General features: G+C 38.3%; 2 protein-coding genes across 8 annotated transcripts in view; one reads left to right on the top strand and one right to left on the bottom strand.

The window, feature by feature from the left end:
* LOC134212753 (uncharacterized) overlaps nt 1–18,825 on the top strand; it is a 394,317-nt gene that overhangs the window by 272,427 nt on the left and 103,065 nt on the right. For all 7 annotated transcript variants that reach the window (XM_062690878.1, XM_062690877.1, XM_062690883.1 and 4 more), the window contains exon 6: nt 7,045–7,571. In XM_062690878.1, the coding sequence (XP_062546862.1) occupies nt 7,045–7,571 (527 nt within the window). The remainder of the gene's footprint in view (nt 1–7,044; nt 7,572–18,825) is intronic.
* Nucleotides 8,191–9,752, bottom strand: LOC134216927 (mucin-5AC-like). Its single transcript, XM_062695689.1, has 2 exons — nt 9,674–9,752; nt 8,191–9,614 (listed from the first exon to the last, which is right to left on the bottom strand). The coding sequence occupies exons 1-2, from the start codon at nt 9,716–9,718 to the stop codon at nt 8,223–8,225; spliced, it is 1,437 nt and encodes a 478-aa protein (XP_062551673.1). The 5' UTR covers nt 9,719–9,752; the 3' UTR covers nt 8,191–8,222.

Below are 18,825 nucleotides of genomic sequence, written 5' to 3' on the forward strand. Positions count from 1 at the left end.
GTGAAGTCAGAACAAAATATGATCAGAACCAGACTTGTAAAATGTCATCTGCATGTCATTTGACTAATTTGTTCATAACTTTCTTTAGAAGCAAAATTTCTTCCATAATTTTGAATGTACTCATAACGCTTGAGTAGGGTTATATTTTTGTCCAAGGGTACATTGCTCTAAGTATAACATCAAAGGCTGGAGAGTGAAAACTCTCCAAAATGTCACGTGTCATTTGACATAATGTCATTTGAATGACATTTTGCCTCCCACGCCCCAGATTACATATTTACAGCAAAGTCTCGTTAGACAAAGTTGTAGGCCCATTTAACCGCTATAAGTTCGTCATACAACATGAATTGATAGCTACCTTCTGAAAAAAGTTCTGGGAAAATTATACAAACGAATGCAAATGACATTTTACAACACTGACAGAACACATCGAGATAAAAAGATAGAGAGATATCGCGATAGGGAGGTTATCGAAATGTATAGAATACCAAAATGTATGTAGATTAAAGGGACCGATGAAACCATCGACATAGGGAGATAGGCCCTCCTTAGCCGTGCGGTAAGACGCGCGGCTACAAAGCAAGACCATGCTGAGAGTGGCTGGGTTCGATTCCCGGTGCCGGTCTAGACAATTTTCGGATTGGAAATTGTCTCGACTTCCCTGGGCATAAAAGTATCATCGAGTTAGCCTCATGATATACGAATGCAAAAATGGTAACTTGGCTTAGAAACCTCGCAGTTAATAACTGTGGAAGTGCTTAATGAACACTAAGCTGCGAGGCGGCTCTGTCCCAGTGTGGGGATGTAATGCCAATAAGAAGGAGAAGAAGAAGAAGAAGAATAGGGAGAGATACTATAGTTCCTTCCAATTTGACATTCAAGAGGTAGAAAACAATGGAACTCATCAAGTATGCCTTGATATTTAGAAAGTTATACTCGTAAATAAACAAATGTCATCCAACATTCATCACGGTGTCTAGACAATTTGTTTCTTCCAATTTTCCGGTAATATTTAAATCTCCTCTTTTGTATTTTAGGTTTTTAATTATAAATAATTTTGACGAAACTAACGAAAATAAACTGTTTTGTCAAGTACTTCATTAATGTCACGTGCTGCACAAGCAAGACTAAAATAGATTTGAAATATACATTTACTGCCCATGATCGCATATTTGTAACATTTGCATTTTGGTTGGTTTTGTAAATCTATTTTCAATCCTCTACACAAACCCAATCATGTTCAACTTGCCACAGATAAGCAAGTTAGTAGAGCCTATTTTACTGTTGTGGGACTAGATGCAATAAATTGCGCTTTCTTAACGATTCACAGATTTTTTATAAAATGAACAAAATGCGAGTGTTACAAATATGCGATCATTGGCAGTTTATGTATCGTGAATGAAGTCCAAAAAATGGTTGTCCAGAAAGATATAAAAATGGTATCGTAAAAAGTAATAGACTTGCATTTTTTTTTTCATATATTTCTGAGACTTATAACTATTAAGTAGGATGATCACGATTAAATTTTACCTGTTAAATAGATTATACTTTTGAGAGATTCAAACACGTTTTATTTGTATTGATCGAACGAGCCTTGCTTGTCGTTCAAGATTTGTTTCTGGAACGACAAGTAAGGCTCGTTCGATCATCACAAGCGAAATTTGATCGATTATTGCAAAAATATAATCAATTTAAATAACAGGTAAAACTTAATCATGATCATCCTACTGTCACTCCCAAGGTTTTTCCGAACAATTCGCGAACCATCGAATCGATGCGGAAAAAATTCCAAATAAACAGTCAAACATGGCACTCAAAATTTATTTCCATAAATTTGTTGTGATGATGACAATGGATCGATCGCCGCGATTTTATGTTTCGGTTGCTAATCGATTGATTTTCGGCGAGAAATAATACAAATGTTTGCCAGATTGTCCGGACGTTTCGGTCGATTCACTGGCCTTCGACCATATTCTGCGGACTCTAAAATACATACATATATATTGTCAAAAAAACAAAATAATCACTCACAATCTTCCTGCCGCTTCCTTACTCTAAGACGGCCATTACTACTACTAGTTGTTTACATCTGTTCTTATTGTTACGCTATTGGGGGTTCAAAGCTTCATTATAATTGAGTTATAGGCGGTTTTAAAATTCATTGCATCTTTTTGTTTGTTCACAACTTTATCGTCCCCTCTAATTTTAATGTAAATCGTTTCTGCTGTCAATCTTTTGTAACTATTACTAATTTGGTTTTATTTCTCGCCGAAAATCAATCGATTAGCAACCGAAACATAAATTTGTTGTATATGGAGGCATCTGTGTGACTTCCAAAATCCTTTCAACAATTATCCAAAATACGGCTCTATTTAATCCATCTATAAAGAAAAAAATTATAATTATAATGGTTCGATAATTTGGTTAAAATCTGCAGAAAAAAACGTTTTCTTGCCACGGCTCCGTGAGATGGATGACGTTTATTTATTTACTCTAAAAAATTATTTGGTTTCAAGGCAAATCGATTATATTTCGTGAGATAAAGTCGACTATATTTCGTGAGATAATTTTAAATTTCAGCGGACATACCGAAATATTTCCGTGGTATTTTAAAATAGATTCCCAGAATTTTTTTTTTATTTTCCTTGCAAAGTTTAAGCAATTTTCTGAGGAAATTTAGAAAAATTTCCAATGAACATTCCAAAGAATTTCCGAATAATTTTCTGTGGAAATGTTGGTAAATTTGTCGTTAAAATTTCGGGTGAATTAGACAAAGGCTTTCTTACAGAAATTGCAAAAAAAAAGTATGGAAACTAAAAGAGTTTTTTGTTTTGTTTTCACGTGGATTTTCAACTTTTTTTTTTGGAAATTCCAAATATTTTTCATTTATAATTCCAAAGGGTTTACATTAGAAATCCGCAAGAAATTGCTGTAAAAATTCCGAAGAATGTCTAATGGATATTTCGATAAATTTCGCTTATAAGTCCAAAGAATTACTCGCAAAAATTTTGATGAATTTTCAAAATTTTAATAATTTTTTCAGAGTCTTTCTGGATAATTTACCGTAGAAATTCTAAGATTTTTCATAATAATTATTCTAGAATATTCTGGGGGGGGGGGGGGGATGGGGGGGGGGTGGGGGCAAGTTTAGCGGAGGGCAATAATTGTGATGGTATCAATCTCACGACCTTCCTTCTGCCAAACTCCCGTATGAAGGGGGGGGGGAAGAATATCAGTGCTAGGGGAACGGTTCGGCACTTCATCCCATAGCTCCTATTTCCATCCCATCCAAAAACAAAGCAATGAAAAGAAATTCGGTTTGTTTCTTTTTTTTGTAATTTTTTTCACCAGTGAGCACGCGTGTTAGCAAAAAGAAGCGATGATATGCTGTATTTCTCTGTTTTTCGATGAGATGAATATATGCTCAGTGAGATGGAAAATGGAACAGTTCCCCTATATCTATACTTTCGCCTTTAATTTTATCATGAATGTCTGAATGTACGTCTAAGTTTTGAAGGTAATATTAGCATTTCCATATCATTGTGAATGTAAACATATTAACTTTGGTTAAAACCCGAAAAGTTTTGGAAGTGCTAAATGAACACTATGCTGCGAGGCAGCAAAGTCCCAGTGGGCGATGTAATGCCAATAAGAAGAAGAAGTTACTCTAATGGTCCTTTCAAACCATATCTCAAGGAACTTCTGTTCACAGTTCTGAAGTACTGAACGCAGTGGTTCTACGCCCAGCAAAAAAAAACGTCACTATATCGAATGGACTTTGCGCGACATGAACACCTCCTTATTCATTGCGCAACTGGAAATTGGAATCATATGCTTATTCAACCGGATTCGGTGTATACCGATGATGAGGATATTGCCAAAGGCTTGGTTGATCTAATAAAATGGACTGAATTCGTGAATCTTTTGGAGTTCCTTCGACATCTCGTGGTAGACACATGTGGTAGATAGCTTGGGCTGAACTCAAGAACGTTTTGGAGTACCTCGAACATCCATTCTTCCTGAAAACTGATCACTGGAAAAAAAAATTCTCCTGTGAAGCCAACATCCTGAGGAACAATTTTACTGAAGCAAGTGGGAACCTAGCTCTCTTTTGTGATTATACATCAATCTAAAACGCTGGGCATTATGACCCATTCGCAACGACATTTATGACCAATAAAACTGAGCGTTTTCCATAGGTGACCCCTTCTTGAAAAGCGTTTAAAGTTTATGGAAAATTTTATCAATTTTATTGATTTTTTCTATTTTGTATGTGATTTTTTTTATTTTAGTTTTTTATTGCTCTTTATTGATTATTTAGTGGAATTTTTTTAGTTTTTTGTGGAATAATATTTTTTATGTGGAAAATTTTGTTATTAGGGTTAAGGCATGCATTTCCGTCTTTTCGTCATAGTCTCGAAAACCAATAAAAGGGATTGTACAAACTCGTCTTATGACAAGTGAAAAGAGACTCTTTTTTACCAAACACATCCATACCAAATCGTAAGCTCAGGAGAAACGTTCTGCTATAGAAGAGTTCTACCGTGATGAACTTATTATATACATCAAAAATCACGAAAATAAAGATTCAAAAAAAAATAGTGAAGTTCTATCAAATGGACATTGCTTTTGTTGGTTTTAGTTGGTTTTGTGGAAATTTCACAACGTTTATGGAAATTTTGCATTTTTTGTAGAAATTGTATATTTATTTATTGCTTATATTTGATTTTCTTATTAATTTCCTATTTGTTTATGAAACATTTCTAATTCTTCATGGAAATTTTATTTGGCTGCCGGTGTAAAATATGGTTTATGCTTACTTCCGTTATATCGTAGTTGCTTAGTATCGAAATCCGAGTAATCAATTATTTAGAATGAGGCTACACTGCACTGCTGCTCTACAATAACTCCGACAAACTCCGATCATTGTAATCGTATCTGATTTTGTTCCGAATTGTCATCAAATCACGTTTCTAGTGATTTCACAGGCATTTCAAGAGGGTCTTTGTATTTTTTATTCGATTCCAGATAGATTTTTAATCAATCCCGAAAACTTTATCATTCTTAATCAAGTTCACGAAAAGAGCGACTATTTCATTTACCTCCCAGTTTTTGTCGGATGTCGATAAATATAATAAATATATTATTAACCGTGCAAACCATAAGTAGAAGCAGCTATGATTCATTGATAAAGTGAATTGAAATAATTACGCTTGGTTATAGCTAATTCTCATTGTTTTGTATTATTCATACCTCTTAGCGCCAGTCGTCCTTTAATGCCAAGAAAACTTTACCTTCCATCTGAAATGGAGCGATCCATGCAGTCGGTTGTGTAACACCTAAGTGTCATTAATTAAGCTGCACACAGAAGCTTTCAGCATGACCCACTTCGCCCCCTTGTGGGGCGACTTTAGCTAAATCGATTACCACTATATGGCGACATCGTCGGTTGCCGCTCAAAATTAAACTCTATAAATTATTGCCGCCTTCACCCCTAAGTGAGAAATCACTTAGAGATGGGAGGATGGGTTCCTGCGCCTCTCGCCAGTCCAGAAGTTGTCAAGCACGATCCGCATGTACTCGGTATGTATTGATGAGAAGCTTAGTGCTAATCTCATAATAAGATAACACCACTTTTCGTTTCGATGAGACGAAATTAAGCGATTTTCGGGTCGCAGGAGAATCTTCTTTCGTAGTTTGTGGCGAAAAACATCTTTCATCCATTTTCTTCAAGACGATCTTTAAAGATGAACGAAAATCGTGCCTTCTTGACGAATTTCTGATCTCGTTTCAAACAAATTTTGCCTCACTAATTTTTCTCGAGAATGTTCGCGCCTCTGGTAGTGAGGGGAGAATAATTATGTCTCATCAGACCTTTTTTTCCTTTCCGCAAAAAGATTGATCGGTAAAATTTGCGTGAGTAAGCATTCTCTGCTCGTAAGAATGAATGCGAATTACGATCCCGATTACTAATAAGCACTTAAATGACTGGATTTAAAAGCTTGTGATATCTGATTTCTCTTATTTGTCTTGGAATCTATACAGACGTAAGGGGCCACTCATTGAAGTGATTCAAATTGACGATTGCTATTTCAATATTTTTAGGGATTTCGACTGTATTTATTGCTAATAATTTTCGGCTTTCAGTCACATGGAAATGTTGATAACTTCAAATCATTGCCAACGGTTCGATCCGGGGGTTTGGATCAAGCTCTGATGAAGATCCAAACCCCAGGATCGAAACGTTGGCACTGATTTGAAATTATCAACATTTTCATGTGACTGAAAGCCGAAAATCCTATTTATTAGCTATTTCAATAGCCATGTAATTTGTTTATAAACAGTTTACTAATAACCATTCCTACAAAAATCAGATTATTTTGCAACGCATTACGATTACGAAATACTCTATCTTAGTTTTTTTTATAAGTATGGTTAAAATTGCAAATCAATCACAATTACTTAATTCTTGCATGTCCTGTTGAACGTCAATCTCACCTAGGACTTATGACACGGGGCCCTCCTTAGCCGTGCGGTAAGATGCGCGGCTACAAAGCAAGACCATGCTGAGGGTGGCTGGGTTCGATTCCCGGTGCCGGTCTAGACAATTTTCGGATTGGAAATTGTCTCGACTTCCCTGGGCATAAAAGTATCATCGTGTTAGCCTCATGATATACGAATGCAGAAATGGTAACTTGGCTTAGAAACCTCGCAGTTAATAACTGTGGAAGTGCTGAATGAACACTAAGCTGCGAGGCGGCAATGTCCCAGTGGGGGATGTAATGCCAATGAAGAAGAAGAAGAAGACTTATGACACGATTAAGACCCGGTTAACCATTGATCATTCGACACGTTCGACATAGAATCTCGTGTTTTCAAACTTTTTTTTTAAACTATGACCCACAGTTTGTGAACCCCTGCCCCGAGCGATTCCGCACACATGTCACCAGCACTTCCAACTCAATGATCCGTAGCCCTTCGGATCCCCATCGACCGAACCGATTGCCTAACCTCTCTCGTTTCTTCCCCTTTGGCTTTTCGCAGATTTCCGCATCAGCAAGTACTGCGATGAGCACTTAATTATCGGCAACGAGGACCAATGGGAACGGCGGTCCAACGGCGCACGGGACGTTTCCGGTGCCACATCGAGCGAGGACGAGCGTAACGAGTTCCCAACGCAACAGCACCAGCATCACGACGCCGGTGGAGGAGGCACCGCCCCAACGGATGGTACCACCGGTAGAAGTTATTACAATGATAACACTAACGATCCGGTTGGCTTCGCCGAGGACCGGCGCCAACAGCGGAACTACTACGACGATGCCGATGACTATGGCGACGGCGACGATGAAAACTACGACGACGGGGATGGCGGTGATGCAGTACGGGCCGGTGAACCGAGGGCGGAAGCTTTGCAGCAGCAGCCGATGGTTCACCAGATGCATTCGTTTCATAATTTGAAAATTCTGAAAACTTTCCCCAGCGAGTCGGCACCGATTAATGAGTCGGAACAGCAGCGAAAGCAGGAGGCGGAAGCGGCGTACCGGAAGCGACAGAAGGTTTTCTCACAGGTAGGTGAACTGATTTGAGAGTTAAAAAGGAAATTGTAATTGTTCGATAATTATGTTATGTAATATAATGTTAATGACCATTTTTTGCCAGTAACTACATCTTTGAATGTTTTTAATTAAAGGATTTATTTGATTAGATTGTTTTGCGTTGAATAACTTATGTTCATGGTGTCCTATAAAAGAACCCGTCGCTATTCGAATGGATATTTATCTGGAATAAGTTTCTTTCTTCTAGATCTAGTCTAGATCCAATCCCGCAGTTCAGATTAATCTTTTCGTTTGGTCGGTTTTATGTCAGCTCAAGTTACTAAGGTTGCTAAAGTCACTATTTAAAGCATTGATCGCAACCAATATTGCATTTGACAAACAGTTAAAAGACCATGCAGATGTTTGAACAACAACTCGAAACAAAAATCTCGATTAACTTTCTATACCGGATTGGAAGTGAGAGAGATAGCTATGATTAAATTTCACAAAGGTAGAGATATTTGAAAAAGGTGTTTCTTTCAAAATTGTACAGATATAACTTTTGATAATCCAACTGTATAGTAAGAAATTCATGCGATTATGTTATTAAAACATTATTATTTTTATTTTGCAAAATCTACATTTCCCGCAAATAATATCCAAACCCCACGCTTTGTAACTATTTTAACCCAAAGCCTTCAGCAATTGGCAAACAATTCCGCAGAGGGCGGTCGCTGGCGCTGCCGTCGTGGTCGTAGTCGTGCTGGTGGTGGTGGTAGTGTTCAGCGCCGTCACAAGGGCGCTGGCCACCGCCTGGACGGTAGCATTCAGGCTGGTAGCCAGAGTGTTTAGGGCGGCCAAAACATCGCTGGTTAAGGCTGTTCCGGTGGCGACGGCGGTGGCCAAAGTGGCATTCAAGGAACTAGCAATCGACTGCAGATCCGTAACGGCAGCCTGCACATCGGCTGACAGCAGGGCAGAAGCGTTACCAAGAACGTTATTGGCAACCGTGGTCAGGGCGGATTTGGTGTTGCCCAGAGCAGCGAGGACGTTCGACAGCGTGTTAGAGGCGGTGGTTGCGACGGTGTTTCCAACAGATGCTGCAAGGTTGGCGAGGTTACTGAGACCGTTGGCCAGCTGAGATTGAACGTTGCTGATCAGAGTGGGGACCGATGCGGACAGAGTTCCAGAGATTCCTTGTAGCGTAGCATTGATGGCACTGGTGAGATTGTTCAAAGCCAATGCGAAGTTGTTGCTTCCCGTAGTTCCAGCGCTGGTGGCATTAGCAATCGTTGCATTAAGAGCACTTGCCAGACCTTGAAGGTTAGTGACAGCGGTTTGAACAGCCAATTGAGCATCAGCAGTCAAGCCGGCGACAACGTTGCTTGTCAAATTGGCAAGAGCAGTCTCGACTTTTCCGAGGGCATTTCCAGCGTTTGTCAAAGCATTTTTGACAACGGTTCCAACATTAGAGGCGACATTGGCGAGAAGTCCGCTGACGGTATTTCCAATAGAGTTCACCTGAGATTGAACATTCGCGGCAACGGTAGGAAGAACCGTGCTCAAGGTTCCAGTAACGTTCTGCACAGCAGATTTGATGGCATTGGTCAGATTGTTCAAATTATTCAAGAATGCTGACGTGCCAGTGGTTCCAGCACTGATGGCGTTAGCGACCGTTGCATTCAAATTGTTAGCCAGATTCTTCAGACCAGAGACCGTGTTGTTCAAGGCAGTAGCTACATCACTGGAAATGTTTCCTAATACGGCCACAGCAACGTTGTTCAAGGCAATATTAGCATTGACCACAGTCGAGAAGGCGTTCTGCAGAGCGGTGCCAGTAGCATTGACAATTCCCGATGTTATGTTATTGAGAACACCTCCGATAGTTCCGATAGTGTTGCTGAGTGATGTTTGTGTGCCTGTGATACCCGAAACGATACCGCCCAGAACGCCATTGATGAGGTTTGCTGTATCAGTAACGACGGTGTTGATCACATTAACGGTACCATCGACAACGGCTCCAACGATGTTGGTCAAGGAGCTGAGCAGTCCTGGTTGTGGGGCAGCTGTAGCAGCCTGATTGAAAAAAAATCTTAAGTTTTAAAAAGCTGATAAACTCAACTTGTCAAACATACCGTGAACAAGCAGAAGCACAGGGCAATGACCAGAGCCGATTTCATCTTGAGGAATGTTAATGGATCACTTTAAACTGATGTCTAGATTCGCTTCTAATGTAGTATTTATACCATCATTGTTTTTATCAGTCCTTCACCATAACGCAGTTGTATGGGGAACCGTTGCGACGGATTATCGATGGCAAATATTTCATCATTTTCAGATGGTTTGGGTTGAACAATGCAGATCGATTGATCAGTTCATGGCCAAGGTTTTGCGAAATAGTCTGCTATCGTCTTTTTGGTATTAACGGACATTGTGTTCAATGAATTTCAGACTCAGCTGACGTGTGATTGTTTCTAGACACTGTCTCTGAAAATAAAACAATAAAATGACTTTTTTTCAATTTACACATTTTGCAATTTCAAATTTAGATCAATTTCTAAATAATGACTTGCGAAATTCTCGCTGCCATACTTCAATTGCAAGTGAGTCTGGGTTACCATCTCGAAATATAATCGGTTTACAGTCTATGAACAACACGTATCAACAAACCGTGAACTTGCTATGACTTCAAACATTATTATATTTGTACAGTTTGCTGTAAAAACGAAAGCGTCGATCAGATTAATGAATAACAATAGTACTCATTGTTCTTGAGTACAATTTTGTTCATATTCTCAGTGCGTGATCACAGCGAACGATCGCTCGATGAACTTTGTACCTTCTTGACTTAAGTTGGATACCATTGATAATGACTGCTGTTGATTGTATAACATTTCACCGAAAACTATTTCGCGGAATTCATTTTCGCGGTTGAACATTTTGCGGAGTAACATTTGGTGGTTTGTAACTTTTCGCGGTACGACATTTGGCGGTTTGTACTCTTTCGCCGAATGACTTTTGGCGGAATGTACCATTCCGCGGAATGCACCAGTTCGCGGAATATTAATAATTACCGGGCAGACGCGGTATAAGGCGTATAATGGCGTCAAATTGTTTATTCAGTGTTATCTGTTTAGATGTAGACTAAATAAATGAAATCTGCCTAGTATTAGGCGAAAAGAATTGATAATGCCTTCTTTAAAAGAATGCGTCTGCCCGGTATAAGGCGAAGAGAGGGGTAACGCCTTCTTTAAATGGATGCATCTGCGAAAGGAGTTGGTAATGCCTTCCTTCCAAAAAGAATGCGTCTGCCCGGTATAAGGCGAAAGGAGTTGATAATGCCTTTTTTAAAAAGAATGCATCTGCCCGGTATAAGGCGAAAGGAGTTGATAATGCCTTCTTCAAAGGAACGCGTCTGTCCGGTATAAGGCGAAGGGAGGTGTAACGCCATCTTTAAATGAATGCATCTGCCCGGTATAAAGCGAAAGGAGTTGATAATGCCTTCTTTAGATTAACGCGGCTGCCCGGTATAAGGCGAAAGGAGGGGTAACGTCTTCTTTAAATGGATGTATCTGCCCGGTATAAGGGGCAATTGAAATTTTGAAAACTACTTCTAAATATTCTGGGAGGCGTTCCTTAGCCGTGCGGGAAGATGCGTGACTGCAAAGCAAGCCTATGCTGAAGGATAGTTTCGTTAATCTCGTGTTAAACGAATGCAAAACAAAATAGTAACTTGGCTTAGAGACCTCGCAGGTAATAATGTTGGAATGCTGAATGAACAAAGGCTATTATTATTAATATTCCGCGAAATGGTGCATTCCGCGAAATGGTACATTCCGCCAAAAGTTATTCGGCGAAAAGGTACAATCCGCCAATAGTTATTCGGCGAAAAGGTACAATCCGCCATATGTCGTACCGCAAAAAGTTACGTACCGCCAAATGTCATTCCGCGAAATGTTCAACCGCGAGAATGAATTCCGCGAAATAGTTTCCGGTGAAATGTTATACAATCCGTGAATTCACTTCATCAGCACCTTCTTATTTATCACATTGATTAGAATGCTCGGAACGGTGGGTGTAGTTGACCTCCACAAACCTCAAATCAGAGACTAGCCCACAGGCAAGTTGGCGGCCATTACCGCTCGGGGAAACTGGATAAAAAATTCTCTTCTTCTAACCAGGTCCACAAACTGAAATTCGGCTAATTTGAATCCCGAATTTTGAATTTTGAAACATTTCAGCAAAACGGAAGTCTTGTTTTCCAAAATGACTCCAAACATTGATTTCCGGCTTTTGGTGAAAAGTGATGAAAAACAATGACATAAAGTATAAACATCTATGTGCTATCTGGTCCCTACTTTGGGCTGGGATAAAAAATAATCGGACGAGTAGATTTTTCTATGCGCTATACAGTACAGTGTACAGTACAATGCTTCAATTTTCTTTTTTTATACCACTGCGTCCATTGAGTTGAACTTTTGTGGTAAATTTTCAATTTTATTTAGCAATGCGAAAACTTCTTATCAATAATCAAGCCGTTGAGAAATCGAAATGACTGCGCTTAACGTGCGATCATTGTAGCTTGAACATTATAAGAGAGAAGCTTTGATTTTTTTTAATTAGAGATTATATGAAATCACTGCTCAAAAGAAAATTTTTATTATCTGCCTTTTCCACTCAACATTTTTTTTACGTTAGGGCCAGTCGCAGTAGGTCGTTAACTAAGACAAACTACAAACGATGGTAACTCGAACAGCAAAATTGTAAGTGCTCAAGAGCAGAAACTATTTTTTAAATGAAAAAAAAAAACAATAAAAAAAAGCAAATGAAGCTATTTCTTCGAAGATATAATCATACATAAAAAGCATATTTGTCGTTCATAAGTCTAAAAAGTAAACGTTTACTTTTCCAGTGTATAAAAAGGAAGATACGATTCCTTTTTTTTAATAATGCATTTGCCCGGCATTACACAAGAGAGAATATGTGTGGTTCCTATCTCAATGTATGTATTATTCAGTTCAAGGAAAGGAAAGATATAATTCCTTCTTTTAAAGGATGCATTTTTTCGGTGAAGGCAAGTGAGTTTATAATTTATTTGTTCAATCAAGGCATTTGCTCGGTTTAAGGCAAGGGTAGAAATGATCCCTTCTATTGAAACATGCATCTTTCTGACAGACGCCAAGAGAGGATATGGTTCCTTCTTTCAATTCAAGCATTTGCTCGGTTAGAGGCAAGGGAAGATGAGATTACTTCATTCAGAGGATGAATTTGCTCGGCAAAAGGTTTTTCCACCTTTCCACCACCGACAATTGGCCTTGAAAAAAGCAAAAAAAAAACAAAATGGGGGCCGGCTGATGCTTTTTTATTTCACCCAGCAAGGGATGTAGGTCGTCAATTTTAAAATGCTTATTAAAGCGTTAAAACACATTTTAGCCGAAATATGTTCATTTTTTGGGTTAGAAATGGTCGGGGTTCTGCCAAAACACACCAAACGCCAAAAAGAAAACACCAATTTTTCTGCCCAAGCTTTCGTTTAGTGGATTTAAGGCAAGGGAAGATATTTCCCTTCTTTCAAAGGATGCATTTGCCTGCCGGACTTTTTTCAAAAGATCCAAAGGATGGGAATGGACTGTCTTGTGACGAACAAAAAAATTAGGAATTTTACAAACAGGCGGCATTAGTGTGCTTGCAATATTCTCGCATATGTGAAATATTGCTCTATCTTGAGATAACTCGTATCTAAACACTTTTTTACCGGGATCTCAGCAAAATATTGAACTTTTGCCGAGATTCGCACAGTCGTACCCCAGCAAACATGTTTTTTGCCGAGATTTCTATCAAAGTTGTTAAAAATCAGCTAATAATTTGCCGAAAACCAGCTAACAAACGTCCTTTTAGCCGAAATATCAGTTTTTTATTTAGCTGACGCATGGTTGTGCGGATGTTTCCTAGCTGCAGAAATAAAAACTAAGTGTGTACATCCAAGTTGTATTCGGCAAAATTGTTAAGGATGTCCAGGACTACACATTGCACATTGGGCCATGGAGCGGAGCTAGCCCGACAAAATACCTTGGAGCTTAGGGGATGCGTAATTTTGAGTTGGTGTCTTCGGAAGAGTGTCGTGTTTTAAAAAAATATGAAGCCCAGCGTCGAGCATTAGTTCGAATTTCGCCGCATAGGTATCGTTGCGATACAAACTTTTTGTTTAACGGTTTAGAGTTTTGGTGTCTTCGGCAAAGTTGTAGAACGTGGAAAAATAACTGTAGTTGCCGACGACACCTAAGCTGTATACCTTCTATTTGCAGAGATATAGTAAAAATTGTAAAATTTCATCTTTTTTTCGATTTTCTTGGACTATTTACGAAAAATGTAAAACATAACATAGGGTGAATGACGGCTTTGGCAGATTTTGTTCTATTATTGGCATGGTAGTCTGTCACAGTCGATAGTGCTCATGGTTTATGCAACAGTTTTTGATATTTCATCAAGTTGAAAGAGAAATATTAATCTGAATATTGAAACATATCATGTTTTTTTTTGGTATCAAATATATTAAATAGTTTTAAAGTTTGGTATAAGAGTAGCATTAGTGGGTCAAAGCAAACAATTCATGGCGAACCAAGAAAACGAGTTTGCAAACACAATGCACTTCAGTTGCCTTCTATTACCTTTTCCAGCCATGAACTTTCATTGGACAACGTGACATATGAATGAAAAAATAATAAAAATGGCTAATGTACAAACAATTACAATTATGTAAATGCGTTTATTTGGTCACTTCAATAGTTGTTGCACTGATTCTGGGAAAAAATCTCTGGTCGTTTGAGGAAACTGTTTTCTTAGGTCATCACGGGGTCAGAGGTCAGCAAAAGTCGATTAAACACATCTTCAATATTCGCCAGACGGCTGAATTTCCTTGAATGGTGCTCCCGGAATTTTCGAATAGATTTATTCCTTCGTTCTTGCGCCTCTTCCGAAAGAAGTCCAACTGGAACTTCACTGGGACTGATTATGGATGATCTATGAACTAAAATCCTGTGCACTGTAGGAGAGAGCGGATAAAAATCGTAAAAACTTACGAATAACGCTCGAGTCTCTTCTGCATAGCTTTCGAAGGCCTCTACGTTAATTTACAGCTTGGAAGATAGTGTACAGATAATTGTCGAAAATCTGTGTATAATATAGAAGATGCTGTAATTTTGGCGGTTATTTCGGGATCTTGAAAAAATCGACGGACTGTGTTTCCGTCATTTGTGTTACCTGGTGAAAAATATTGGACATGGGCTCGCTTATTCGCAAACCAATTTTTCTGAATTCTTCTTTTTTTTTCCCTTGTTTTTCCTTGAAGATTTCATTGCCTTTATTTATCCGCCGTTTTTCAATGGGATTCTGTATGCAACATTCAGCAATAGCTCCATGCTACTTATATAAGCATGCAGAACAGGAATAATCTCGAGCTTGTTCGGATCGTTAGATATTTGTCCTCTATCGGAATTACTCAACGCTTCCCTTGACGCTCCACATAGGCTACATGCCTGCGAGTTTGTTCCTGTTATACTGCTTATTACCTTCCCATCAACCATGCTTAGAACCAGGTTCGAAGATGCTGTAACTTGAAGTCCATTATTAGAGAACTGAGTTGGCTTCAATTGCCTTATCTGCACCCTCATGCTCTCTACCTCTTGCTGAATTATGCTTTCGTTTCCTTTTGAAAAATCATTTTGACTGGTCGGCACAAATTAAGCGAGGATGACAGTTGTTGTTCCATACAATTTCACGTTCGCCGGAAACCGGGGAAAAGTAAATCCGCAAAGGTACTATACAAACCAGAAAAAATCGCGAGTCGTTGTATGATATGATATCATTATCAACTTCCTCTGAAAACGTCATTTTATAACGTGAGTGATTACTGGACCCTTCGCATCCCCATTTCATAAGAACCGAGAATTCTCCCTGTTCATGAATGTGTGAATCAATATGCACTGCCATGAAAAGACGCTGTACCGTATGGTCGACTAGGTTCTGAAGAGGAACTTCTGCGCATGATGGTCGAATTGAAATATCTAGAAAATATTTTAATCATTTTAATCAAACTATTGGAATAATTAAAATGTTTGTTTTCCCTACCAGGTAGATAACAAGTAATTTTGTTAGCCCGGATGTCATTGTATGGTGGAAAAATGTCATGTTTCGTATGTTCTGATATTGTTGTTTTGTGAGATCATTTTCACACAAAAATCGCAAAGCATCATCGACTGAAAATCGTTCTACTTTCCGTTCCTCATTCATTGTGCTGCTTTTTCCGGAAATGAAAGGATGTGTTCCCATGTTCCCACAACCCATGCAAAAGAAAGACGGCCATCGTTTCTTAATGCTGAAAGTGTGGCTGAAATCAATTCATCAGTTGTGTATGCATCTCTCAAGACTTTGAGTTTACGAAGTCTAGTTCTCTGACCAGCATCATCAAACGACTTTCTTGGTCGTCGGGGTGTTTTCTGAGATACTGTTGGGGAAATCGAATTTTGAGTCTAGCCATTTTGAATGTTTACGATAGAACAAAACGTTCATGCGATGAATTCTGGCGTAACGTACATCGAAAAAAGCTTTCAGCTTACGTAGCGATTTCATGAGGTTTTTTTCACATGCTTGCCCTTTAGACGCATTAACTTTCCTTGCCGAAGCTACATTATCCAGCGACTGCTTGTTGAGAAACAACTCGCAAATTGTTCGTTTGGTGATACTGGATACTGATATACTAATTAATGTATGATATGTTTAAACTGATAAAAATAGCTTACCTTGAGCCATATCGATTATCGGATAAAAGCAAAAAAACACATTCGCTATAATTTTTAACAAGAAAACCACAATTAACGAAGATGAAATGTTTTGATCTTGAAATCTCACCTGCATAATCCTCGGTAAATATGTATACTAAGATCAACAGCATACGCTTTGCCTACTACGATTCTTAATCGATGTGTTACCGAGCATCGATTATTAACATAAACTATAATTGGGTTGTATAGGGTTAAATATGTTTTTACATATTCTGAATCTGCATAAAAAAACTGAGCCTAACCCCAATTTTTCAGATTTTTTAGAGCCCCGGAACTATTTTTAATTTGCATTTTAAATTTGTTAAAATGGCTTATTGATTAAAAGGCTAATTGTTAGCTGTATAAAAATGTAAATAAAAGGTTTACAAACAAAATAAAAATTTGTTGGAGATCAGCTAAGCATGCTCTTTATGTTAGACTATAAAAAATCTCATATTTCTTTGCTAAACAACCCAATTGAACATCCTAGTAGTGCGACTGAATTTTCGTAAACAAATATATATGACTAAAAAAAATGTCAATTATGTTATGCGTCTAGATTGCATTAACTCATTGAAAACGAGTGTTTAATCTTTATCCGATGATTTGTAGCTCAATGTGTTTTGTTACTCGATAAATTTAAGGACTACTCTGGTCGGTTCTTTTATCTTAATATGATAGTTTAATGTTTCGAATTCAATAGCTTCCCTAACTCTATGATACTTTTATACTAAGTTACAGTGAAAACAACTCAAGCATGGACCATAACCATAATCAGTTGTGTAAATCAGTTAGTTCTGTCGCGTGTGATTAGTTTTTTTTTACAATTTTGGGTAAAATAGTGCGAGAAATATAAAGGTCAATGAAATTTTACAATTTTAACTATATCTCAGCAATTTGAAGACATAGAGCTTTGGTGTCTTCGGCGACTACAGTTATTTTTTACGTTCTACAACTTTGCCGAAGACACCAAAGCTCTAAAACGTAAAACAAAAAAGTTTGTATCGCAGCGCCATCTATGTGGCGAAAATTTGAACTAATGCTCGATGCTGTGCTTCATATTTTTACAAAACACGACACTCTTCCGAAGACATCAACTCAAAATTACGCATCCCCTAAGCTCCAAGGTATTTTGTCGGGCTAGCTCCGCCCCGTGGCCCAGTGTGCATTGTTGCTCAGAGTAATGAGCACTTCTTCCAAGAAGCTGCGCTAGTGAGTAGTAATAATTGAGTATATTGTTCCATGTGAGATTTGATGTATTTTTGTGCGTATCATTTTTGGCAAACATGATGTTGTGGTAGGGTCTACAAAAAATTTTCTTTGTATTCAAACTGCTCCAGCAATGCAAATCATATTATTCATTCACAGAATGTGTTTTAGGTCATCCGAGAAAACCCTGGAGTTAAGGCCTTTGGGTCTACATGCGTAACCAAAGATCAGCCAATTTGTTTCAAATATGATACATGCTCTTAGTGATACCAAGATCAGAATGCGTTCTCAGAATATATTCTTGGTTATCCAAGAAAACCCTGGAGTTAAGGCTTTTGGGTTTACACGCGGGTATGTAGGATATTTACAATGTGGAAGAATATTTACAACGTGGAAAATTCCATATAACGGAATATCTTGAATAGTCTGAAATAATGATTTCATATATACCAGTATACCACCATCTTCTTCTTCTTCTTATTGGCATTACATCCCCACACTGGGACAGAGCCGCCTCGCAGCTTAGTGTTCATTAAGCACTTCCACAGTTATTAACTGCGAGATTTCTAAGCCAATACCACCATCTAGTGGCCAAGTTCTAAACTAATGAATGCCTCATGTCAAAGCAAAAGATGCAGTTCAAAATGGGTAGTATTTCAAGATATAAGTAAAATAAGCATAAAAAATCACTGTTTTTGGACCATTTTTACAAAAAAAAAACTCCTCCCGCGAGGTACCCGCCCACCTGTGCTTAATTTTCAATAACGTCTTGAAAGATGATTAAATTATCTTCCGAAACAGCCAAAAAAACCAATTTGGCCAAATAATATAAAAGTTCTTAATATTTCAATTTGGGGGTCAATATGACCCCAGAGAACAAACAATGTAAGTTTTTGATAAAAGTACACTGTAGCGTATATTTTCAAGATTTTTCAAGTGAACTTACCAAACTACCCAAAATTGTGAGAATCAGTTGAAAACTAAAAAAAATTCAGCCCTTCAAAGTGGCCTAGGGTCATATTGACCCCAGAGCACGGACAAAAGTTTAATCACACGGTTTGAGTCACGGTAATCTTGCCAAACGGCCATTGTGCCAAACGACTTTATGCCAAACGGAATTGCCAAACGGGGTACAATCGTTCAACATTATCCTGGAACTGATTTTCACGCCGCACGCGTAGGGTACTGGCTACATAATAAACTGCATTGGTGTATCCTAAAACTCGCCGAAAAAACAACTCCAACTTGAGTTCCTTTTT

Source organism: Armigeres subalbatus, chromosome 2, assembly GCF_024139115.2.
Source record: "Armigeres subalbatus isolate Guangzhou_Male chromosome 2, GZ_Asu_2, whole genome shotgun sequence".
Lineage (NCBI taxonomy): Eukaryota > Metazoa > Arthropoda > Insecta > Diptera > Culicidae > Armigeres > Armigeres subalbatus.

Coding starts and splice junctions, on each gene's coding strand:
- LOC134216927 (XM_062695689.1), bottom strand. CDS start 9,718: ATGAAATCGGCTCTGGTCATTGCCCTGTGCTTCTGCTTGTTCACG. Junction 9,615..9,673: donor TGTGCTTCTGCTTGTTCACG/GTATGTTTGACA, acceptor TTTTTCAATCAG/GCTGCTACAGCTGCCCCACA.